The 25493-nt window shown below is 41.4% G+C and overlaps 4 protein-coding genes and 1 long non-coding RNA gene across 5 annotated transcripts; all 5 read left to right on the top strand.

Annotated features, from left to right (window-relative positions):
- Positions 1-87: 87 nt before the first annotated feature.
- Positions 88-837, top strand: LOC6575016 (keratin-associated protein 6-2). Its single transcript, XM_032728809.2, has one exon. It carries the CDS (start codon positions 204-206, stop codon positions 717-719), a length of 516 nt encoding a protein of 171 aa, XP_032584700.1. The 5' UTR covers positions 88-203; the 3' UTR covers positions 720-837.
- Positions 838-3130: 2293 nt separating this feature from the next.
- LOC6575015 lies at positions 3131-3604 on the top strand. The gene has a single exon (XM_002001003.3). It carries the CDS (start codon positions 3177-3179, stop codon positions 3387-3389), a length of 213 nt encoding a protein of 70 aa, XP_002001039.1. The 5' UTR covers positions 3131-3176; the 3' UTR covers positions 3390-3604.
- Positions 3605-3738: 134 nt separating this feature from the next.
- On the top strand, positions 3739-6441 carry LOC6575014 (sodium channel protein Nach). The gene is made up of 8 exons (XM_044008016.1): positions 3739-4141; positions 4513-4719; positions 4783-4972; positions 5027-5160; positions 5227-5494; positions 5556-5763; positions 5826-6107; positions 6165-6441. Exons 1-8 carry the CDS (start codon positions 3948-3950, stop codon positions 6338-6340), a joined length of 1659 nt encoding a protein of 552 aa, XP_043863951.1. The 5' UTR covers positions 3739-3947; the 3' UTR covers positions 6341-6441.
- A 630-nt stretch (positions 6442-7071) lies between these two features.
- LOC6575013 (pickpocket protein 11) lies at positions 7072-10003 on the top strand. The gene is made up of 9 exons (XM_044007980.1): positions 7072-7323; positions 7407-7610; positions 7673-7987; positions 8038-8158; positions 8228-8377; positions 8435-8639; positions 8701-8866; positions 9250-9398; positions 9491-10003. The coding sequence occupies exons 1-9, from the start codon at positions 7073-7075 to the stop codon at positions 9709-9711; spliced, it is 1782 nt and encodes a 593-aa protein (XP_043863915.1). The 5' UTR covers position 7072; the 3' UTR covers positions 9712-10003.
- Positions 10004-13118: 3115 nt separating this feature from the next.
- Positions 13119-15813, top strand: LOC122757000. The gene is made up of 2 exons (XR_006356882.1): positions 13119-13475; positions 15508-15813. It is a non-coding gene; the product is annotated as an uncharacterized LOC122757000 (long non-coding RNA).
- Positions 15814-25493: the final 9680 nt, after the last annotated feature.

Here is a 25493-nt window from a genome sequence, read left to right as displayed (position 1 = left end):
ATTAGCATTATGGCAGCAGATCTCCAGCGATCCAGGTGCCTTTATGTGCTGACAGACACAAAAACAAAACGATTAAGAGCATAATGTGTCATCGGTGTCCAGGCTCTAGTCGCAGGGTATAAATAGAAGCCCGCTGCCCAGATTTATAGCCAGAACGCAAAAGATCCGCACGGAACCAGAACCACAACGAGAATTCAAACAATATGCGAGCTCCAATCATAGTGTTCCTCGCCTTGCTGCTGGGCAATTGCCTGGACTTGGGCAACGGTTTGCTCTTCAAGAAGCTGAAAGCACTCAAAGGTCTGAAGAGTGGTTACAGCTCTGGCAATGGTGGTTATGGCTACAATTCGAACGTGGGATATGGAGGATATGGTGGATATGGTGTATATAAAGGATATGGCGGATATAATGGCTATGGCAACAGCTATAGCAGCGGCTACGGCGGTGGCTACGGCGCAGGCTATAGCAGCGGTTATGGCAGCGGCTACGGCGGTGGCTACGGCGGTGGCTATGGCGGTGGCTATGGCAGCGGCTATGGCAAAGGCTACGGCTATGCCAGTGGCTATGGATATGCGCAGCAGTCCTACAGGCCAAAAAATCGGCAACGTACCGGACGCACCTACTCACAGATAGCCAGAGTCCTAAGGCCAGACCCGTATCTAGGGCTAGGCGCGGGCCGCTATCTACCGCGCGCTCCTTACTCACATTTGTGGGGCTGACTAATTTAATACGAAATTTGTGTAAAGCTCAAAAATAAACCTGTGAAAGTTACATATGATATAATAAACTTTAAGTACACCACAAGTTGTTACGTGCTTCTATGTGAGACAATTTTAATTTCTTCTCTTCTTAATTAGTATTTAAATGTACTATATACATCCATATATGTCTGTATTTGTTTGTATCTATGTATGTAAATCATAAGTACTAGCCGCGGGTAGTTGTTGATCGATGCGACGTGACTGAAATGCGACTATGTCGCTTAGAGATGGGAGTGTCACGTAACTGTCACGCGAATCACGCTCAAGAAAACAAATCTAGTTCATTTATATGTCGAATTCGTAGTTTTATCTACAGCTATATGCTATATATGTATGTATCTCAGTTCCGAGAGACTCTTTACCGGAATTTTGATCGCTGACATTATTTCTCATAGCTCAAGTAATTTATTTAATGATTGAGTCTATTAGAGACATACGTAGAATAGATAGATAAGACTTGATCATATTTCTCTAGGCAAGTCCACTTATATCCAAATTCCTGATAGGAAATATAAACGTATTGTTCTCGCAATAGTAAACATTTCTGCCTAGATAATTGCTCATAACCATTTACGATAAATACCAACAACTGTCGCACCTACGTCATTAGCAGCTCATATGAAACTTTTTAGCTACACTTTAAGCTGTCGAAGTTATGCTAAGCTAAGCTATGTTAACCCTCTAATGCTGTTTTCTTAACTATTGGAGGAAAATAATTGGAACAATTTTTTTTAAAGTAAATTTAGGCTTCTAAACTCAAAAATGAACTCAGAAAAAATATAGAAGTTTTTGTTTAGCCGTCAGGTGCAAAAAAGGTAATAAGTGTCTCAAGACACTTATGAGCGTTAGAGGGTTAAATCATTCACATCTTAGTTTGAATGAGATTGTTGAAAACTAAGATCTATACATCGAAATGTACGACAATTTAAAACGTGTTTCTAACTTTCAGCGAGCTCAGTGTGAGTGATGTTCTTAACGTGCATTTAATTTATTGAGCTTAGAGCTTACATCGGAAACTGTATATCTTATTTCATAGGAATTCTAATGTTGTTATTGTTTTAGCTAAACCTGATCGATAAGCAGGAATTCTGAAGCATTGGTTCTTCTGACAGCATTTGCATATAAAAGTCTTCAGTGTGATACAGCTAAAGTGCAGTTCTTAATAAGAAACCTAAGCTGCAAAATGTCTCCGTTGCAAGCAAAGCTCTTGATGTTGGCTCTATTTACCTGGATTGCCCTGTTGGCGCTGGCTGTGGCTCTGCCTGCTAAATCATATACGGACATAGCTAGAGTGATCAATCCCAATCAATATATCTCAGGCGGCAAATTCATTCCAGGACAGGCTTATTGGCCGGGAGGACAAAAGATATAATTGAGAATATAATTTAGTTGTAAAAATATATATAAATTATATCAGATGATTGAATTTAATTAAGTAAATAAACATTAGCTCGCCTTGTCTTCAATAAAGTTTGACTCTTCTTTGTTTTAAATTCTTTTTATTTTTATTTAAGTTCTTTGTGCTACTAGAACGACCAGTTGAAGGTCACAGACCTTCACGGCATACATCGCATTCATTCATATAAATAATAAGCTTTTCGCTTCTTCTTATCTTGAAAGTACTTACTTAATATTCGCAAATTAAGCGAAACTCATATGGGGAATGAGTGCAGTACAGGTTTTTGTTTTTTAGGATACATAAAACATATATGTATTTTACTTTACTTTGTGATTTTGATTGACTCAGTGATATTTCTGTCTGTAATCAAGATCTGCAGCCACACTTCACCGAGTCACCGAGGAGTTCCCCTGGGTGTTGCGTAACTCTGGGCTTTTATATTCTTGAAAAATGGATTGATCACATTCTTAACGCTCCCCTATGGACGCACCCATGAGTGTCATTAGACAGTTGCAAATACTAAATTGCTAATTAATTGCTCAGCTGCTGAAATTATTTTAGCCAAATCATTTCTAGAGTCATTAAAATAGACTGTAAAATCTATGATTGAGGCGAGCATAAGTATGTGTATATAATAGCTTCTGAGTCAAGACGTGAACGCCGCCATCTCAAACCTGATCGAACCCAGAGTGAATGACATTTTGATGACACTACGAGATGATAGCAGAAGATCCCACGTCGCCTGTTGCGAGAAGAGGAGCTTGACAATGCCGATACGTGCGCCGCATGCGTCGCGTGGCACTGAAACTGTTTTCAAGCGGTGTTGCTGTTGTTGTTGTTGTTATTGTTATTGCTATTGTTGTTGTTGTTGTTGTTGTTGCTGTGGCTGACACACCAAAACCTGATCGATCAGACAGCAGAATTTCAAGACATTTCTGATGACTTACTTGGTATATAAAAGGCTTCGAGACGACGGCATTGTAGTGCAGTTCTCAATAGCAGTCCCTAGAAACAGAATGTCTCGATTGCAAGGCAAGTGCTTACTGCTGGCTCTACTGGCCTGCTTCACACTGCTCTCCATGGCCATGGGCTGGCCGGCCTATGGATACCGCAGAGAGCGTAACGGTCGCAGTTACACGGATATTGCTCGTGTCATCAATCCCAATCAGTACGCCTTTGTGGGCAGCCGCAACTATCCAGGACAACCGTTTTGGCCAGCGGGTCGCTAGAAATAAATATTATAATCACTAAAGCTTAAGAGAATTGAGTCAATTTGTATTAGTCTAATTTAAATACCCTGTAAATACTTGTGTGCATTCGGCTTACTATTAATCTCACTGCATTTATGATGCGCTCATAAAAGTGTGCAACATTTTTTGTTCATTCTTATTCTCTACAAACGAACATGTTGTTAATAAATTAATAAATTTAACTTTAGCTTGAACTATTGGCCTTACACATTTAAATATAGATAATGACGATACTATCGCTGCTGGAAATTATCTAGAAGAAGTTGGCAGCACTGGCTCCGTATTTACTGCGCCTGCCGCAAAGTCTGCTCTACTTTACTTTCTCAATAATTACCGTGGAAGTTTTGAGCAATTAATTCAAATGTTAATGATAAACTTGCATTAAAGTCGCAGCGATAGGCCACGCCCAGTCGCCTAGTCGGCCAGTCGCCAAGTGGTCCACCAATTACACGTGTTAAAGACGCTCAGTTGGCAGACAGCAATCACCGGCTAAGGACAGGCGAATAGCTCACATCATCGTTAAAATTGTGCGCCTCAATGGTTAATATTGAATCAACATCCAATGCCATCTGGTGGATTAAAAATCCGAATGCAGCCAAGGCGGGCGACACGGCTGGGCGCAAGGTGCCGCTTGGGTCGACCTTTTGTCAGGATATCGCTGAATTACTGCGCAATATATCCTTGCAGGGCTATAGCAAGCTGTTGGCAGCGGAATTTACGCTGGCGGAGCGGTAAGCGACTCTTGGAAAAACGCAGCCCGTTTCTGTTGCTTTTGCCGCACTTACGTCACGTTACTCATACGCAACGTGGACTCCATAGAAAATTTGCATTTTCGCATCCTTTGTCTTTCCGTCTCTTTAGGCGTTGCCATCAACGTCTACCTCACCGTCCCCATCACCGTCACCGTCACCGTCACCATCTCCTTCACCGACGCCGTATCATTGCTGTGCACTGTAGTTTAAAAATGTTTGCGTTCTCATTTTTCATTTCCGTTTCCGTGTTTGCCTCAAAAACTGCTCATGGCCGTGTGCTTTGTGCGTTTATCTTGGCGACATTGTCCCGCCACCCCGTATACGCCGTCCGTGTGCCCGTTTATTTGCAGATTAATTTGGCTGCTGGTGCACACAGTCACGCTCGTTTCAATGGTGGCTGTGCTCATGCTCACCTGGGAGCACTTTGTTGCACAATACTTTGTCATCAATCTGAAGGATCCACTTTATCCGGTTCAAAATGTGCCATTTCCGGCTGTGTCAATATGCTCCAACAATCGCATTTCCCTGCGGGCCGCCACTGCCTACGCCCTTGAGCTGTGAGTAGCCTTAATCTTTGCCTCTCTCTTTCGTGGCCTTAACTCGGCGTCATCCTCAAGCAGTCAGAGTAACGATCCATCGCCGCGTGAGCTGAAGTATTACCTGGACAAACTGACAAATCTGCGCCAGCTGTATATGTTAGGCGACAAGGAGACGATCAATGATGATTATGCTAACTTTCAAGCATTTCTGGACATCTTCGGCACCTGGAACAATGAAACCTTCTTTAATACGCGGCGTATCATGCATATGGTGAGTTAATCCATTCACATTGTTATTTGCTCTTTAATAACGTGCGATCTCTAGCTCTCGCCCACGTGCTCGGAATTTATAATAAAGTGCAGTCTGAACAATCTGAAAATTCCCTGCTTAAGCGAAAATGCTTTTCAGAAAAAACTGACGAAGTATGGTCCATGCTGCATTTTTAATAGCAATAACTGGCAAGTTTTGTTTATACTCCACAAGTATATATTATTAACAGTGTATTAAGTTCTATTATTATGCAGGCTTAAAAAAAGAAATTTTACTTATCGCTTGGCTGATTCGTCTTTCGGGCTGACAGTGGTCCTAAATTCGAGTAAAGCGGACTATTTGGCGCCAGTTTTGAACACCGATGGCTACATTGTTATAATTCATGATGCGGATAATTACCCGGCGGTAACATCGTCAAATTCATTGGAAATGTTTCCGGGACAAGGAGAAGAGAGTTATCTGAGAATTTTTGCACGTGTAATAGACACCGATAATAGTTTATACTCCTTTTCCCCATATGGCGTAAGTGTTTATGTACTTCCGCTTTAATTCTCTAATTCTATTCTATTTCATTGTTTGTTAGCGTCGATGTTATTTTCATACGGAAGCGAATATGCCAACGATAGGCTCCATTTACACTTTCCCCAACTGCATTACCAGATGCCGCATACGCAGCATAATTGCCCTATGCAAGTGTCTGCCCTTCCAGATGCCTCTGGAACTGGTGGAGAACTTAGACGGAGTGGTTTACTGTACGCTTGCCCATGTCGCTTGCCTTTCCAATTACCAATGTGAGCCTCTAGCGGCACCTGCTGCGCCTTATATCACTTAATATTGTCTTGACCACTTTCAGTTAAGTGGAATAATGTGCTGACCCAGAGACTTCGGATTCCGGGCCTGGAGCGTGAGTCAGAGGAAGCCTTGTTCTGTCCGCAGTGCCTGCCCTCTTGCAACGATGTTCAGTACAGTGTTTCTCTCAACGAGCTGCCAATTGACACTTACCTGGCGAGCCTATCACCTGACGAAGTCGACACTAGCCTGGGCACCGATTTGTCCGTCCTGAGAGTGTTTTTTGGAAAGCCGAATGCTAATTACTATATGCGGCTGTTGAACAACGAATGGTTTGAGATCTTCAGTAAGCGGCTAAACATTTATATATTTAGCGGAAATTAATTGAGACTTTTATTGTCAGGTACCGTTGGCAATATTCTATCAATATTTATGGGATTTTCATTGGTGGCCATTTTTGAGACGCTTTTCTTCATTTGCAAACACATTTACTTGGGCTGTCATCGCATATTGGAGCGCGGCAGAGCCAACAGCAAGGAGAAGAAGTTGGATGCGACAAAGCTAAAAATATATCCATGAATGAAAACTGAATTAATTGAAGAAAATGCCTGGAATCAAATGCTCTGCTTTTCTATTTGTAATTGTAGAAGCGGAATTCTTAAAATATAAAAATTCCTATATCTTTATTCACAATCAACACGTGGCTTCATTTGCGTGCTTCGTAATCCTGGGGCTACGGGGGAGGTTTCGTTTTTTTTTATATTTTTTGGAATGCCAGGCTAGACGAGGAAAAATCAAAAAGAACATGACCTGCTTTTGTCCTTGTAGCCACCCTAGATGATTATGACGATGACGATGATGATGATGATGATGATGATGATGATGATGATAATGATGATGATGATGATGGTGATGATGAAGATGTTGTTTCCGTTGGCTGACATTAAATGCGCATTTAACTAATTTCATTTTAAATTGTTGACAATTAAGGGAAATTGCCAAGACGAATCGAGAGCCTGCCTGAATAAACAGCCCATGGAGGCGGTAGTACCAATGCCAATGCCGAGCACCACGTGCCATGTCGCAGTTAATTTGTTGGCAATAAGTTGGAACACGAGGCCTAATTACAACAACACGCACGACATGACTGCAAAATTTTCATTAAAATGAGCAGGCATCAACACCCCGCCCCCTGGCCTTGCCCACTGGCACGACAATGCCAGGGGCAGGAGGAGCAGACTACAAAAAGGCGCGCACTGCGTAGACAGCCGCAACAGTTGCAATCCACAAACGGCTGAGTGAGTGCCAAACATGATAGCGAACGCAGAGCGGGTTGGTCCGGCGATGCCATCCAAACGTTTGGTGGTTGGACACGCCGCCTGGTGGATAGCCAAGCCGCGAGCTCGTCCACCTGCGCCACGCACGCAAATGGCGGCTATTCGCGATGAGGAGTCGGCAGCGCGAAAATTGTCATTTGCCGACGCAGTTAAGGATTTGCTGCAAAACCTGTCATTTCATTGTTATGGCAAATTAGTTGAGCACGGACGTGGCATTCAGGAGCGGTAAGTAAGCAGCATGGCCGAAGCCTAAAAGCCCTTGCTTCCCCCTTGTTGGCCGCCCTTTCAATTAGCCGACTCTGCCGCAGATTCTTTTGGCTTATCTGCCACATAACTGCCCTGACTATGCTAATTGCTTTCGTGTGGGGCACGTACAAGGATGCGACGGATGAGCTAGTCACCACGCTGTACGATCCATTGTATGCAGTCAGCAAAGTGCCCCTGCCCGCCGTTACGGTATGCTCCCAGAATCGCCTATCCAGGCGCGCCGTCTGGCGTTACGCACAGGAGCTGTAAGTTGAGTCCGGTTGTGGTAAGCCCTTCTCTAGCTATACCCTTTGGTCACCCTTTGCAGCAGCAGCAAGGATCCAAGACATCGCAACGCCACTTATTTCTATACGGAGTTGCGTGCCTTTAGCTTGTACTACGGCATCGATGAGAATATCGACGATGAGCGTGTTTTGCGGCTTCAGAGTTTGTTGGATCATTTGGATACCAGGCCGCATGATTTGTTTTTCAATCCGAAGGATCGGTTGCGCATTTTAACGCCGAAATGCAGTGACATTTTGGTATCCTGTCGCCTAGGAGGACGACCATTCGATTGCGTGCAGGGATTCCGTGAAACTCTCTCCAGTTTTGGATTTTGTTGCACTTTCAACTACAATGGAAGGTATGTAAATCTTATCCTATCTGATCTTGATATTAATAGTTTGTGTTTAGTTTTTCTGCAGCTCGATCGTATTACCAGCATTTTTTTGGATCTGATATGGGTCTGATACTGACACTCAGAGCCGCAGTTGATGATAGGTTTTCCGACAAGAACGATCAAGATGGGTTTTCGGTATTATTATTCGATTTACTGCTGCAAATGGATTTTCATATTCATTTCAATCACCACATCCCTAAATAGATTGCTATCAATGAGATACACAATTATCCGGATCCACAATCCGGCGGTGTTACGGTACGTTATGTAAAAACAGGTCGCAGCACTTATTTGCCAGTGCGTCCCCGAATCTTAGAGACTCTCCAGGAGGCCCGTCGCATGAGGCCCGCCGTGGTGCGTATTACAGACATCTGTCAATCATTGCCCAATCAATCAATATCGTGTTTATAGCGTAAATGTCGCTTCTGGGATGAGATGCCGCACAATTTCACTCGCCACTATACCTTCAGCAAATGCATCTCCGCGTGCCGCGCCCACAGCATCTACAGCTTGTGCCATTGCCTGCCCTTTCAGCTACCCATGCATTACGTTGTTGGCGCCACGGGACGTCTCTTCTGCACGCTACGGCACATGCAGTGCCTCAGGCACTACACATGTGAGTAGGCAGAGGCTGGGGCCCATTGTCGAGGCCGATTGAGTCTCTGATATTATTTCAGTCAAATGGAAGAATGTCATCACCAGTCGCGAGTATGTGCCCGGGCTGGAGCATGAGATGGTAGATGCGCTCTACTGTCCACAATGTCTGCCCTCCTGTAGTGAGATACGCTACAATGTGCGTGGTGCCGGAGCTCTAACCCTTCACAATCCATTTGGACACATGACGTAAGTAGAAAGTAGTAAGAGCTGAACAAAGGAACAGTTCAAGGACAATTCTCAGTGAAGGTTTGAGACCTATTCAATTTCTGCCTAATCAACTTCCAAATGAAAAATATATTTGCATACTTTCAGGCGGGCAGAAAATGAAACGAATTTGATATGTATATATGCGTATATATACTACTTAAATTTCTCTACTTGCAGTCAAGTCTTAAGCATTAAATTATAATATTATAATATTAAATTTCAGTTGCTTTAGTCTTTACTACAAAAGTTTCCCGATTGAGAGTTCTGTTTGTTATTTTGTTTAGCTCAATCTCAGTTGATGGTTCCCTGATGGGGTTACGTTTACCCTCCGTCAGTTGCCATAAATGAGTTTAATTTTGCAGTAACGTCCATAGCGGCAACATCAGCAGCCCGGGTAATAACAATTATGGCCATGACAGCTCCGAGTTGGCCGCTGTGCGTATTTACTTTGCCGAAACGCACATTCAATACTTTCGGCAGATTATTAAAAACGACTGGTACGAGATCTTCAGTGAGTCTGCTGCATATTACAATTTCCAACAGCAACAGAATACAAATACCCCGGCGCGTATATATATACGGCGTGTACTGCTTCATTTCCAGGTACAATTGGCAACATCTGCGGCATCATAGCGGGCTTCTCATTGATTGGCATCTGCGAGCTGCTATTTTTCGTAGCCAAACAATTATGGCATGCATATAAAGCGGAACGGAAGTCGGATCTCTTTCATACCCACACTCGGTCCCGAGCCCGGACTCGGGCTAATGGCCGTGCAAAGGCAACTCAGCAGCGGCAGCCAATGGAGCTCCTCATACTGCCGTAATTGAGCGAGAGGCCGTGCCAATTTTAAAGCTCACTGACTTTTATACAGTTCTCTGCACGCATTTATAGAGTAGCACTCCTATAGTATATGACGTGAGCTCAAGTGTGTGTACGTGTGTGCGTATGTGTTTGTGTGTGTATTGCTGTTGACCTACGAAGCAAATGTTAATTATCGTGCACTGAGCAGCTGCCAGCTGATTGTAGGCCGGGAGCACAACTCAAGTGCACTTACTTTGCATTGTCACATAAAAATAAACAGCATCAGGAGACGCTCAGTCCAACTTAGAAAGCGGTGCACGACGGGCGAGGGGTGGAAAGGGGCGTGGGGGGCTACAAAAAGGTCCAGGCGGTAACATTAGCGCCAACAATCTTGGACACTTGCCCACTGGCTGACTGGCTGACTGGCCAACAGTTGGCAGTCGAAACAGTCGAACAGTTATGGACCACAAAGTCGAGGAGTTACCGAAAACATTTCCAAGGCTGTTATCCTTGGCACATGGCCCGACTGGCACTTACAATCAAAATAAACTTTTATTTCGGATCGTTTGTGCAGAGATTGACAAAATGAGTAAACAAATGAAAACCTATCCATGCATACATATGTTGAATTTCACAAATATTAGAGAATCCCTCCACAGAGGAATTTTCCAATATCTAGTTTAAATTATTCAATTATAATAAATGTTCAATGTTCAATGATGTGTAAAATGTTATTGATTAGTAATGATTAATGCATAATGCATGCATAATTCATAAATATTTGAAATTTATATCAATTAGAGTTACAGTAGATTGTGTTATGGGTTTTCATTAAAGCCACTGAGCACAAAGGATTCATGGAATTCCGAAATATGTTATCTTGTATTGTTTTTTTTTATGAATTCCGACTTTCAATTGATTTCCACATTTATTCGTCTGGCCAAAGCTAACAAAGTCCACACACACACCTATACAAATAGTCGTATGGAAATTCTTTGGCCAGAGTCTGAAAATTGAAATGATTTCCGTTGAATTTTTAAGGGAGTTTCTTTGCTTTGCCTTGTCTGAAAATCTGCCTAAAAATTGCAAACAAAAAATTAAAAAAAACGCACTCGAGGAGCGTAGCAAACGATATTTCTAGACACATCGCACTGCGCCAGCAAAGCAGCCCAGGTAAACACTAGAAAGCAAAAAAATGTATAACAAAAAATAAAACCCTTGCCTGCCCGGCTTCTATGAGAGACAGACAGTTTTTCCACCCGTGTGGCGTATTATCGCACAATACAATATGTATATTGGATTATTTCGTTTGTGCGCGCTCCCCCGGTTCCGCCTTGACTACCTCGGCTACCTCCTAATGGCATTGCCGGCCGCATCTACACACAGACACAGCAAAACACAAACGTGCATATCGACAGTTGTTTGGCATGGACGTAGGGCGTATTTGGCTAACAGGAAGCTCACAATGTGGGCGATTGCAATAACGGAATCAGTTCTTTTCGTTACACATCCGCACACAGCCCAATAATGTGCAGGCATTTTCAGATATATTTTCTTTGATTTTTGCAAGCTTGTATTGTTCATAAAGATTTTAATTGAATTTTCGAAAGTGGTGTGTAAGAGATTATTGACCAAAAAATATAGACAACGGCTTCCATAAGGAATCTGTACAGCACCACAAATTTGGCTAGGAATTCTCATTTAATGAAATCGAAAAGAATTGAGTCAGTCAGGTAAACCAGTTCTCTCTGTTTTGTTTCATGGTTTGATTCAGATTTGAACTCGTTTGTTTTCTATGTGTGCTTTAAGGTTTCATTCATTTATGATTAACTTCATGAAAGAGACTCAAAGAATATTCTGTCTATTTGAATTTATTTGTCCAACAATTCTAAAATCTAAGCATAAGTTTTCAATTCAAAGTGGCTAAACACATAAAAAATTCCCTCAAGTACAATTTTCATTTTGGTTTAGAGGAACTGTCAAGTTTTGCGCCCTTAGTGGAATAATAAATAAAGCTTAGCCTCTTTTATCTCGTTGCCTTATGGGGTTAAGCGTCCTACTAAGGCCAATGAGCAGCCGCAGCCTGCCTGAGTTCGAGTCCGTGTCCGTGTCTGAGTCTGAGTCGGCCTCAGCCGCGTTTCAATGTGTCCCATCCCCAATTCGGGATATTTAAACCGCTTTGTCTCTGGCCCCATTTAAGAACTCGTGTTTCATTGAGGGCTGCTCGCGCTGTTGACAGCGAGTATCTTCGCCCGTTTTAAGGCTACATTCGGTTTTAGCCGCTTAAGCTTTCAATTTTGCTGCTGCTGTTGCCGCTGAGGGAAGTGTTAAATTATTAAAAGCCCAGCGTATTGTCGGAGTAAGCGAGAAAGCAACGCTGGCCGAGGCAACAAAGAGAGAGATGGAGCTTTCAAGAATTTCCTTCGTTGTTGTTGTTGATTTTTTTAAGTATGTATTTATTTTGCGTCTGCCTCTTGTCTGAGCTCTTGGCGTGCTTTCATGAATAAACATGCAAACAAATTACTCTACTTGACAAACAAAAGCTCTGGCGCACACCTGTGAATGCTGCTTACACCGGTGAATGGTGTTTTTGTTACATTTCGGCTGCTCAGACAATGAGAACTGGGCTAAGATTTTAATGGCAAAGCTGCAGCCGAGTCGAATTTTACTGCAATTTCATAGAGCTTGACGGTCCTACAAACATCTGAGGGTGCGAGGAGCTGAGCTGACTGCTTTACATATGTGAGATGAGAAAGCTCCTATTTTACCATTTAATAGTAGAAAATGAAATATACTTTTTTTTTTTGCCTCTGAATACGACATTTTATTCAAAGTATTTTATGATGTTTAAAAATTAAATTTGTATTTTTGCAATTAAAATCTGTCAAACTTTATATTCAAAGAATTTATAAGAAATAGTCTATCACTGTATGAAAAATAACTTAAATTGAATTTAAAATTTTTCATTGCATATCTTATTCTAGAGCACGACTGCAGAAGACATTTGGCTTGGCCTGCAATCATTTCAGCTTCACATTTCTTCTGCCGTTGGCTAGACAAGTCAAAATGATTTCAAACACGCATATATGCATACACACATACATTCCTATATATGTACTTGAATATTGTAATATAATCCCATTGAACATGGAATGCTACATGCGTCATTGCATTTCTAAGCATTGCTAATGCCCAGCTTAGTAGTCCCACTCATTTCTCTCCCCTCCCCCCTTACCGAATTCAATCAAGTGTGCCCAGGCGTACAGAAGGCGCTCTATTTGGCGTGCGTTGCACCCACATCGAAACAAATCCGAATATGGAAACAGAATCGAAAAAAAAGAAAACTCACTGAATGCGTAGCTGTCAAAAAAAGAGAAACGTACATAAGTATGTATATGAAATGTTTTTGCTGCTCAGCGCTAGAGCTGGGGAATATCGCCTGGCTATGGGGCATACGAGCCCAACCAGCTGGCTCTAGGAGTCTAGACATCAATCAACACCTTGGCCATGTTGATTGACAGGCGAAACGACAGCATTGAAAAATAAATCTGTCATTTGCATTTTGAGTTTCGTTTGAAATCAATATGAATGTGGTACTTGAGAGCCATTTGCTGTTTTTTTGTTGTTGTGGTTTTGGTTGTTGTTGTTGTTGCTTCCAAAGTCAATTTGTCAAAAACATGCCGAGCACCAAAAAAAAAAAAAAACTTAGAATCAAAGGCTTTTCATAAAATTTCAGTGTCAGGCGCATTTGCATCTTCGAAATGGAAAATCCGTTGGTTTTGTCGGGTTTGTATTACAGATTAAAAAAGTGATTTTTCTCATACCACTGAACAGCACATATGAAAGTAAAAATCACAAATATTTATGTGGTTTTGCATAAAACAAACCACATATTTAATTAATACAAAGTAAATGATTGGCAAATAAAATAAATTCGGCTTGCGAGCGCAGCAGACGTGAAATTGTTATTTGAGCATAATAAAAATATTTGTTCATGGCGCGGATTTCCCAGCCCAGAGCCAAATACAGACCAGCACAGGCCTTCAGTAGTGATCCATTTGTCATACCAATCTGCTGCAGGCAGGCAGTTTATTTAAATGATTCAATCATATTTGCATACATCTGTAAGACATACAAATTTACGCAGTGAACGCTGGCAATCCGTTCATGCTGATTCTTGAAAGCTCTGTTTCAATGCACGCTCGCCAGGGACAAAGAGGGTATCTTGGTTTGCTAGGAAGTTGAAACTGTGAGTAAGTTTGTAACAGTTATAGAAGAAGAACTGGGTCTTTGCAAATCTCTTAGTAGACTGGGCGGAATATTGCTTAATAGACCCTTGTCGCTGCTGTTTACTGGGAACGGGTATTACGCAGTCAGTTGCACTCTCTCATAATTTTGCAATGTTCATTATGTAGTTAAGCTCTTTATAATCTTAACAACTGTGGCTTATAGACAATCTCATTTCATATGCGAGGGCTTAATGGCCGTTGACAGTCCTCTGAATGCCCTGCATTACATAAATGGTTTTTAAATTATTTTCAACTGAATGGAAGGCTCTTCACTCGCTTAATATATAATACTGATGATTCGCTAATTTTCCATTAATTTTGGCTTTCTCATCAGCTCCTAAATTACAATTGATTTAAAACTCTTCTTTAACAAATATTTTACTGGCTCATTTGAGATCAAAGGCATTTCAATAAAAAACATTTCAACCCAAATTGTAATTGTGAAATTCAATTGAAATACGCAGATCTTAATAACCATTAACTTCTCATTGAATTCCACTCAGTGGGGAGTCTCGGCAAGGAGGCCGGTATCGTTCTCTGCCGCTGAAGTCCTTGGTGAAAATTGCTGTTTATGTTTTACATGCTGCCTGTAATTTCGCTGGGAAAATGGCGAAAATATCCTGCAGCTGATTTTTAATTACGAAAACACAAAAACAAGAGAGAAGAAAGGAAGTTGTTGCGACTTCGTGTATGTAAACACAAATACAAATACAATCACGTAGTAGCGTGTACACACACACACGCACACATACACACTCTCTCTGTCCCTGTCTGTCTACGACTCACTTGCGAGACCTCAATGAAGCCGTCTAGGTTGCTCGTGTGTACTTAAGTGCATGTCTGTGCCTGTGTGCGTGTGTCTGTGTGTGTGTGTGTGTGTGTGTGTGTGTGGGTATGTGGCTGTATGTGTTCGGTAGCAGATTTCAATTTTTGTGTGTTAATTACATTGCCGGCATAAGTTCAGGACCTCTCCCCACAACAGCCGCTACAGCACTGTTAGCATTGCATGGGCGTGGCAATGCCATGGAGCAACGCCCACTTTTTTGGCAGCCGTTGTGCTTGTGTTAAGCATTTTGGCGCTTGTGAATGTTTAATTATCAAAAATTTGCACTAGATCCTTGTTTGTTTATTCTTTTTGGGCACATTTCGTTTAATGGTCATGTGTGTGTTTGTGCGTGTTTCTATGTCTGTGTGTGTGGGGCTTATGGTAATTGCTAGCTCTATAACTGTGCAGCAGTGTGTGATACTAATGTTTTACAAGGACTAGTTATTTACTTTCCGCTTATCCGACCGAGGTGCATGTGCCTGGCCAGAAGCTACGGCTGTGGCTCGGGCTGTGGGCCGAGGGCTGAGGACTGGGCGGAAGAGCCGCAGCTGCTTTGCGTGGCCGAAAATTTGATTTGCTTGTCCTGGATTTTTGAATCATTGAAGCGAGTTCCGCAGCGCTAAGCTCGTTGGCCTCTTGTCTATTTACTTATTAATGCTTAACAATGTACTAACAACAACAAGCAAATTATTTATAATTACAGCAGCGGCAGCAGTAGGAGCAGTAGATGAAAGATGTAGAAGAGGAGCATTACAAAGTCACGACGCACATTTTTCATTTTTATGGTTTTTGTATGTGGGCGCAGCAGCAGCAGCAGCAGCAAAAACAACAGCAACAACAACAGCAACAGCAATGACAATTTAATGCCTTTAAAACAGCAAAATGCCGTTAAACCGGCAAAAGGAAATAATGTACAACAAGGAGCATCCCGGACTGTCTACCGGATTCGTGTTTCTGGTTTCTCTTATTATCCCGTTGCCGCCTGACAAATAAACACTATGTGCGTGTATGTGTGTGTGTGTTTGTGTGTGTATATGTCCTCTATAAAACCAACAGCAACAACAAGAACAGCATTAAATTAAATACATAAATCATCTTTTTGTATGTGCCGACAAGGGCGTTCACATCCAGCATAAGAGGCGGACCAAGTCTGGCATTGCAAAAAAAAAAAAAAAAAAAATCAACGCTGAAAACAGCAAAAGCGAAAAAACAACACACAACACAAGGAACACTTTTTTGTTGTAATTATAAATGTCTAACAGGCAGCGTCGGCGACACAGTCCCAGACATTGTTTATCATTTTCCTGGGCAAATGCTCTATGGCTGCTGTAAACACAAAGTTCCAAACTCGCCTTAAACTTGACCCTTAGCTGGTGTTAAAAATAAAAAATAATACACTTCTGCAAGCTTGTTGATTAAAAAAAGCCTCTATTTTTGAAATTAAAAAAAAACACCCAAGCTGCTTGGGCAGGCATTGCTTCGAGGATTAAATCTATTTTTGCTTTCTCTTTGATTGATTGCTATGAAAGGGAGTGGGACGGAGAGAGAGGATGGAGGTCTGTGAAGTTGTTGCTTATTGAAATGAAATGCGTAAATAAATATGCACAAATAAACTTACACAAATATATAGCTTAAATATAGATCAAAATAACTCATGTCAAATTAATTAAATTAGAATTTTGCTCAACTTAAGACTTGTTGAGAATCATCAATGCAAGTTGAGTCTATATCAATGAATCCAGCCAGAGACGTGCATATTTTATATACATAGTATGTACATATACACATATGTATGTATGTATGTAGTACGTATTACATTTGGCGTGTCAAATGGGATTTAGAGTATTCTTTATACTTATAAGCAAAGATCTGTTATAAATAATATACAAGAAAGTTGATGAATTATGTTTTGAGGATAGTGTATATGTATGTATTACACACTAAATATAATACATATGCAATTGTCTGATATGTTTCTAATTACAGCTAATATGAAGCATTCCATACTTTAGAACCAGATATCTATCTATAAGCAAAGATTGTTCACAAATACTCTCCCATAGTGTGTACTTCTATATTCTTCATATAATATATGATACACCGGTTACTCTCGTCAGCATTTACTCCTATATATAATGCAGCGCAGAAGTGTTGCGTATAAATTAAGTGGCAGCGATAAATTTGTATTTTAGACAGCTAATTGCTGTTTAGCATAGTCTATATCTTGTATACGACTGAAATGCCATGTCAAGTGCTATCGACTTGTTGTAGCTGAATAAATAAGCTAGCGCACTATAATTAATTCGTTTTCTATATCTGATTTGAGGGCATATTAACCAAAGAAGGGCACTCATTAAAATGCACCAAAAGTCACCCAGTGCTGCACAGACTCATTTAGCCCTTATCATTATAATTAATTAATGACGATTACGTGTAAATAACATGTTCCACTTCGGTTTTTTTTTGTTTTTCATGTGCTGTTTGTCATTTTAATTTATGCGTCAGATTTTAAATTAATTTCACATTATTTGGTAAATCAAGCATAAATGCGATAAATTAATAGTTAAAAGTAAATGAACCGGATTTTTATCAATTGTACGCACAATTGAAACATGTTTAAAGCAAAAAAAACGATTCGGCTCCAACAGTTTTTTGTGTTCGGTATTAAATATTTAAAATCCGATATGCTGTTGTCCTTTGAAAGGATTTTCTATTAGCCATGGGAGGGAAATCAAAGTTTGTATTAAAGGCGTACATAAATAAATTTACAAATCGGTTTAGCCCAGAGCTCTGGGTGTTTGGACTTTGCTTCACTTTTGATGGGTTGTTTGTCTTTTACGAGCTCAGCCATGTTGATGCTCAGCAAAAGTTACTCAGAGCCAACGAAAAACAAAGTAAAATAAAAGGGTGTCGAAAGTAATTCCTCACGTAAGCCACTCGACACCTTTTTAAATATTTGCCATGCATTTTCATTTTGTTGAACAAATTTTTGATGATTCGCCGCTGAGTTTTAGGACGCAGTTGTCACTTTTAATTGGTGCATATTTAATATGCTCAGGCTTTGCACTCTTCGCTCATTACTCGTCTGACTTTTATGCCCTTTTCATGACGTGATTGTGGCCCCTTTCTCGTCCGCTCCACCCAAACTTTCCTGCCGCGTTGCATATTTTAGTTGAATGTTTGCCCTGACTTCGCCTAATGCCCGTAATACATTTTTCACAATGCCCATTACACAGGGTAGCAGCACATCATTTCTATGCGAGTTGTCGTAAAAACTGCATAAAATTAATGTGCACCAAAAATATACAGTCGAAATGAGCCGAGCGCGTCCCACGCTCAAGAGCGCTTGAAAGCATTGATACCCTGTAGAAAAAGATTAACTATACATCAGGCAATATGAAGTATATCAAATTTAAATGCAGATGGGAATAAAACCAATTATAATTAATATATCAGTGTATTAAATATGCACGTATATATTTTGATTTAATATACTCACTCTTACAAAACCTTTTTGCTATAAATAACCAGTTGCAAAAAGTGCATACTTTTAATGCCAGTTGACTCGCTGATTACAGGGTATAGAAACAATAATTGGCATTGGCAACGCAATGGCCGACGTTGAAGGGTCACCAGCATTCGCTGGGTTCATTCGCTTGTTCGCTGGCTGCGCTTTTCTGCGTCATTTTAAACGATGATACTTAAGTTTCCATTAAAGCACTTGCTGGGACCATCAATTCAATAACTGTGCAGCTACATCGAGTCGTACTGTGAAGCCGCCAGACCCTTGGACGCTCGAAATGCGTACTGCTCTGCCGGCAGAGCTACTGAGAGTCAAGCATGCGCTGCGGTTTCTGCTCCACCAAGTTGATTTTGTTGTTGGGGTGGGCAAGTGGGCAACTGGGCAAGTGGGCTTGTGGGCATTTGTGGGCGGCCAGGCCAAATATTTACAACGAACAACTTTTGCAGCAACAAATTGTATTTTTTTTTTTTTTTTTTTGTATGGTACTCGTGCTGCGTATATGTAAAATGGACATGACAACTATGCATAACAAAATAAAAAAATGTTTCGCTCTTTGAGCAACACATAAAACATATTGAAAGGGAGCTCTCGTGTCATAATTTATCAATAGAAAATGTTTTGAAAACTCATTAATGATTATTTATTTATATTTTTAGCCGCATTCCAGCCCTGGGGGCCAGATATACGCAATATATTGCGGCAGCTGCTTTGCAGACACGTAAGTCGAGTGGTGCGGCGAACACTTTGTGCGCCACACAATTTCATTAATGGGAGTTTTCTTTTTTTTTTTTTTTTTTTGCAGTTAAGCATCGTTGCAGGGCGCAAATATTTGCACTTTAAACTGAAATCAGTTCGGCAAAGGACAGGGCTTAATGTATTTGGCTTGCGGCGCTGGCCTAAAAAGCAATGCATGACGCATTGCAGCTAAAATTGATGAAAATAAATGAAACTACCTGAGTCGAGTATGAGCTATTGAATACCCTATGGATTAATATGACTTTATGCATTGTTATTCGTGCTGTGTGAGTCGAAATACTTGTTTGGTTTTTCCAAAAAACTTCATCATGGTATTAAATTCTCTTTATCTGAGCTTGGTATACCCCTCTGAGCGCATTCAAATAAAAGCGAAAGCAAAAAAAAAAACAAAACAAAAAACTAAATGCGAAACAGGTTTACGGCTGCGATAACGCACTCAGCACTCACTCGTCCCTGAGTCCGATTGAGAATACTTGAAATAATTATATAATTTTGCTGGCCGCACATATTTATGAGGCCTAGGGGCTAGGCGAGTGGCCACTTGGCGTTTCGTGGTAGACTGTAATTCCAGGACCTATATGGCCCGAAGCTGATGTGAAAATGATAAGTTGTGGCCGGGGCAGGCTTAATAATAATGATAATGTGTCATAAGGTAATTATTCAGTTGCAAAAGGCTCGGCGGCTGAGCGAGCAGCAGGGGCGGGGTATGGCTCGCATAAATAAATATCCTGCAGTTATTTGGAGTGTGTGTTGACAGCGAAATTGATTGCAATTAATGGCCACTCAAAGGAGGAGCAGACGAGCAGGGGACAGGAGGCGCAGCGACTGGTAGCTGGCAGGAACTGAGCTAGACTCCAATGAAGTTGCCGTCCGGAATATGGCAGCTGCTGCATAATATTGCTTTGAGAGATTTGTATGGATGTTAATATGCATCCGCTTTCTATGGTGCAGCTGCGTTTGCAACTGCAACTGCAACTGCAACTGAAGTGCGTCTACTTGCGCCTGAGTGCACCGGCTCAAAAGATGTTGACGTGCCGAGCAAACAAAGGCCGAAGCTGTAGCTGAGCTCGGCTGAGGCTTAAGATGTTCCAGCTGTGACTGGCATGGCTTATCAATTAGGCAAATTAGTTGGCTGTCAAGGTTTAACCACTCCAAGTAGCATTAGCTTACTTTTCGAGTAGTTAAAAGCACCCAACGAGAGACTCAACTTTAAGTTAAAGGCAAGTGAAATCAATTAGCTCTCGTGTGGAGCCAACTAACCCAGGAGCCAAAGACCCAATGGCAGCCCACTGTAAGCCAATTTGGCTATGTCAATACACTTTACTATATACAGCACTTGGCACACACACACACAGATATACACACACAGGCACACGGAGGATAAAAAGACACGAGCATATGCTAGGCGAGAGAGCATTCGAGGCATGTAAATATTCAAATCAAAAGCGCAATTGAATGTGCGAGTAAATGTCATCGTATCTCGCATTCAGATCTTTGATTGCCAGCTATTCAAAAAAGTGAGTTTATTGCACTACACTTGGCACTCAGCCAGAAGGCAGCGGAGCTGGAGTACAGAAATCTGAACTCAATTCAACCATTCCATTCCATTCCTTTCGCGCCGGCTTTACCTGGTTCTGGTGACACTCAGACACAGTGCTGGGAATTGACACAGAATAGTCGCCAAATGCCAAGGCACAAAGCGAAATGAGGAAGTGTTTAAAAAAATAAAGAACAAGAAAATGGAAAAAAAGAAGAAAAAGTCAACTCGAGTAGAACTCCAGCTACTACCACATACACACATAAATAGGGTAGTAGTAGTCGTAGTAGTGCCTTAGCCACGTAACAGGAAGTTGGCAACGTCGACGTCGACCATGGCCAAAGTGGCATTGATCTTAGCATTGGACGCTCGCAGTGGCCTAAGGTTGAGGTTGAGGTGCTCGCCTGCGGGTCACTCACAATATGCCAACTATATTGAAGTGGGTTTTGAGTTGCGCTTCTTTCCACCACTTGAAATTGTAGCTTTGTGCGAATCGCTGGACGAGTGCCGACTAAGATTTGACTAAAACTCAAGTGGTGCTTAGTTAGGGAGCAGCAGTTCATTCAACTCTCTAGTGGCTCTTCGAGCGGTCTACTTAGAGCAAAGCATTTGATGAGGCACCACACACTGATAGCGAATGCCAACTATCTTCATTACTCAATACCGGGGCGGGTCTCGCATGTTGATAACATGACAATGGAGCACACTCACAATAGCCGTGAAAATGTTGCCTAATACTCAGCTTTGACTTGTCTAATTAGAGCAACTGTTTCACTTTGATAAATATTTATTGCTTAGATCAAAGTACTTAAATCAACTGATCAAGTCGCTTAACTATTCACAAAGTAATATTTTTATGATATGAAAAGGCTATGCCGTGACATATGTCAAAAGACTATTGAATAATATTTAAAAGCTAGTTCAGATTGTGTCTAAGCTATATTGTAAAGTATTGAATAATAATTTTATTTATTTATTATTATTCATTGATATAATATGTTCCTTGCTCATATTATAATTTGATAAGAACTCTTTGACTTCTAATGAATATTTTAACATCAGATTAACTGATAGCTGCAAATGGCTCTAGCTTCACTACGAGCTCTCTATAAGGTCTTCAATTCATGCAGCGAGGTTTTTAATGTTTGCTCAGTCAATTAACACAACAGTGCGTATGATTGATTTGGTGTCAAGTATTTATTGCATTTTAGTGCTGCGCCAAGGTCTGGATGTTAATTGATGATCGCCGTTGTTTGCCATTGCCGTTGTTGCAGTTGGACTTGCGAGCTTGACACAACAAATAGCTAATAAATATTTGCGCAACGTTGCGTATGCATAATGTATGCATTGGTATTTGTGTGTGTGTGCATGTTTGTGTGTGTGGCACTGTATAAATTAAAGGTCGAGCCACCAACGAATGGGTTGGCACACAGCTATCAAACAAAATGCATTGGCCAGTGGTCATTCCATGAGTGGCACAACGATTTAAATTTCATCTGAATTCATTAAAACAAAGAGACAAGCTGGGAAAATTAATTAAATGCTCACTAAACATGGCTCGGTCCGGCGTTTAGTCACAGTGATTATGGTTAGTTATGCGGCACGTAATTAAAATGTATTTCATCAAATTACAAATTGCATTTTAATTGACAATTTATGTTTGCAGTTTTTGTCGCACAAAATGCCAAAATGACAAAGTTCCAACATGAAACATTAAACATTAAACACCAAAAGCAATTCATTCACTTTTTACAGCCGACTCTATGCACATGCCATGTCGAAATTAAAAGCCAACTCTTCACCAGTAAAAATGGAATTGCCAGAGTTTTGCACGGTTATTAAGACACTCCGAGGGTAGCTAGCTGATTGTGGGGCGTAACGCCAGGGTGCCGCCTCACTCCAGACATGAGTGCGGGCGGCTTTTGTATACATATGTATATGTGAGGACTGCTTAGCTCTCAGACTCTTTGACAGGATGCCTCTAGTTGAACACGTACACACGCCCAGCTTATCTATCAAGATGTCTTATTTGCATGTGTATCAGTGTGTGTGTGTGCGAATGTGTGTGTGTGTGAGTTTGTTGGCTGTTTGCTCGTTCCACATGAGGTGTCTTTAAATGCGACGAGATCTTTATGGAGTTGCCTGCGTGCCTGCTTAGCTGGCATAAGCAGCTACGCAGATGTATCTGTATCTGTAGCTTGCAAAGGATAAGGTATATTGGTTTAGTATTAGAAATGTGCTTAAGCTTCATGAAGGTCACAGAGTAATTGAATATGAATGAATACACAAATATGCATGTATTCATTGTAAATTATTAATAATATTAACTGAAACATTTAAGCATTGATATCATAATGATGGCACATGTAAAGAGTATCTCTTAGTCATCAACACTTCCATTTCCGATATTTTACCGATTTTATATATGTATTTATACATTTATGCTAATCGAGTTGGTGCGTTGTAATGCCGCTACTTTAACTCGTTGGCTTTTAAAGGCAACTTCAACGGCATCGCAGCGCAGCTGCTTTGCCAGCCCTTTTTTAGTGGCAGTCCCAGACGCAGTTGCAGTCGTAATCCTGTTCAGTGGCGGGGAAGACACACACACACACACACGCACACACATATCGCTGGCGTGTATTTCTGTATTTTATGCTATGTTTTCGCAGCGTCCTTTCATAACATCGCCTTGTCGGCAGCGTTCACAATGCGCTTTGTGTTCGACTTGTTTGAAAAACTATTTTACATTTAAGCGCGAAATTCCACACTATGAATGAATTTTTCATGAGCCGGCCAGGCCAGAGCTGAGCTGAGCTCTGCTGAGGAGAGCTGAGCGGACCGCAGCAGTCAGTCAGATAGGCACTTGACGTGAACAGCCAGATCTGCAGCACGCCCTTTCTTCGGACTATATGTTTCCTATTTTTTTTTTGCTTTTTGTTTTGTTTTTTTGTTTTTTTTTTTTCTCTGTATAGCGTATAGTTTGCTAGCAGCTAAAGAAGGCAAGCGCTGATGCCGACAATGCAGAAAGGCATCACCGCAATGCCCATCATTATCAACGGGGCGTCAGTAGTTGGTCTGGGGGCAAGCGTGGCTGATGGGGCGTTCACTTTGGTCAGTTGCATGGCATTTTAATTGAATTGATTATTTTAGTGCTTGGGTGTGATGTTGTTTGTTGTTTGTACATCGGCACCAGGCCGTCGTTCAGGTAAAGCCGATAATGATTTGTTTTGGAGTCGACTAACTTGGCTGGCTACTCGACAGCTAGCCCGCAGCTGAAATGTTTTATCTACTGTAATTTAACCCAAATTCCAAGGCTGCAAATTGCATTTGGAGCAGAAAAAGTGCAACAGGCAATAAATGCAGACCAAGCACCACCGCCAACACCACCAGCACCACCACCAACTCACTAACTCGGTAACTCAGGCTCGGTCCGAATCTCAGTCTTTAGACCAGACGAATTACGCTCGAGGGCAGCTATGTAAATTGTTTGTAATTTGGCTCTGGTTTCGGTGTTCTATGCCGGCCGACGAATGTGGGCGGCTTATGGAGTGGAGTGCTCTTGGCATTTGAACAAAATGATTATTGATCACTTAATAAGAAATTCTCATACAATGGCGCCATGGACAGCAAGACCCAACAAATGGCTCTTTGTGCGCCTGTGTCTCGTCTCCCTTTTGTGCGGCTGCTAAAACTGCGATTGTATCTGTGTCTGTGTCTGTATCTGTGTCTGTGTCCGTATCTGTTCTTGACAAAAAACCAATTTTAATGAGCTACACACGCTACACTGCACTTTAATGCAAAATAAATATAACTGCAAATTGCCAGCGACAGAGACGAGGGAACGACTGAACGATTGAATGACTGAACGGCTGAATGGTGGCGGGGAGGGGAGAGACCAGCCAAGCAAAAGTGTCTTTTGCAGCAAATTTCAATTGCTTCGTACAATGATTTAAGTAAATTATTATTTTGTCAAGCAAGCAGGAGTGTGTGTCTCTGTGTCGCCCACACAAAGATGCAACTGTTAGCAATTTAGATTCAGATAGTTGCGTTTGATGAAATATATATTTTTCCTGAGTTGCAGCTGCCTGGCTGCCTCTCGCTGACAACTTGAGACAAGATAATTTGCTACTTGAGAGCTCAAAGTACAAGCCGGGTATCTTCGAGATACTTTGATAAGCTACGGTCTCTTGGCATCGCAAGCCCGATCGAAGTGGGCCGCCTGGCCTCTCTTGAAGTTTTCATTTGCCAATCTGCCAATCAAAGAAATCAGCTCGTGGATAACTAATAACCTGGCAAATGAATTAATGATTTGGCAATTTATTTTGTTATTATTAATCCCAACTGTAATAGCGACTTGGCCTTAATTGCAAAGCAGAAAACGTGACTTTAGCTTATTTAATTCAATTTATTTTGCGACTTATCTTGATTTTCCTACAGACAATTTGTCTGGCCAAAAGAAAAAAGAAATTAAATGCTTGCCAATGGCACTACAAAATATAATTTCCCATATGAAATCAATGAAAGAGAAGAGCACAGCGTGGGGCTCTCTGTTAATAACCCATCGAGCATTGAGCATCGAGCATCGAGCATCGAGAAATGGCCCGCATATAGTAGTCGTGGTAGTGGTAGCTGAGCTGTGAATGGGTCCGCTGTGCACAGTTGGATGTTATTTGCCTATTGGTCGAAGAAGCACTTGAGTTTAACCTTTAAGGCTTTCCAGCAATATATGACCCATATAGGGCTACCCCGTATATGGCCGATGGACATATCAAAAGTGAAACGCAGCCAGCCAGGCAATTTTATCGTTTACCTTCAACTGCAGCCGATAGACATCTTCGTGCAATGCAAATAGACATATGCAAAAGTATCTTAT

The sequence above is a fragment of the Drosophila mojavensis genome, unplaced genomic scaffold, assembly GCF_018153725.1.
Source record: "Drosophila mojavensis isolate 15081-1352.22 unplaced genomic scaffold, ASM1815372v1 contig_231, whole genome shotgun sequence".
In the NCBI taxonomy this organism is placed as follows: domain Eukaryota; kingdom Metazoa; phylum Arthropoda; class Insecta; order Diptera; family Drosophilidae; genus Drosophila; species Drosophila mojavensis.
The sequence above is the reverse complement of the archived record's forward strand: the minus strand, read 5'-3'. Positions and strand labels throughout refer to the sequence as shown.

Bases quoted from the DNA above. Each gene is read 5' to 3' on its own strand.
- LOC6575016 (XM_032728809.2), top strand. From the start codon at position 204: ATGCGAGCTCCAATCATAGTGTTCCTCGCCTTGCTGCTGGGCAATTGC.
- LOC6575015 (XM_002001003.3), top strand. From the start codon at position 3,177: ATGTCTCGATTGCAAGGCAAGTGCTTACTGCTGGCTCTACTGGCCTGC.
- LOC6575014 (XM_044008016.1), top strand. From the start codon at position 3,948: ATGGTTAATATTGAATCAACATCCAATGCCATCTGGTGGATTAAAAAT. The intron at 4,973-5,026 runs GTGAGTTAATCC...TGCGATCTCTAG, and splicing joins CGCGGCGTATCATGCATATG to CTCTCGCCCACGTGCTCGGA. The intron at 6,108-6,164 runs GTAAGCGGCTAA...TTTTATTGTCAG, and splicing joins CGAATGGTTTGAGATCTTCA to GTACCGTTGGCAATATTCTA.
- LOC6575013 (XM_044007980.1), top strand. From the start codon at position 7,073: ATGATAGCGAACGCAGAGCGGGTTGGTCCGGCGATGCCATCCAAACGT. The intron at 7,611-7,672 runs GTAAGTTGAGTC...CACCCTTTGCAG, and splicing joins TGGCGTTACGCACAGGAGCT to CAGCAGCAAGGATCCAAGAC. The intron at 8,159-8,227 runs GTATTATTATTC...ATCCCTAAATAG, and splicing joins ACGATCAAGATGGGTTTTCG to ATTGCTATCAATGAGATACA.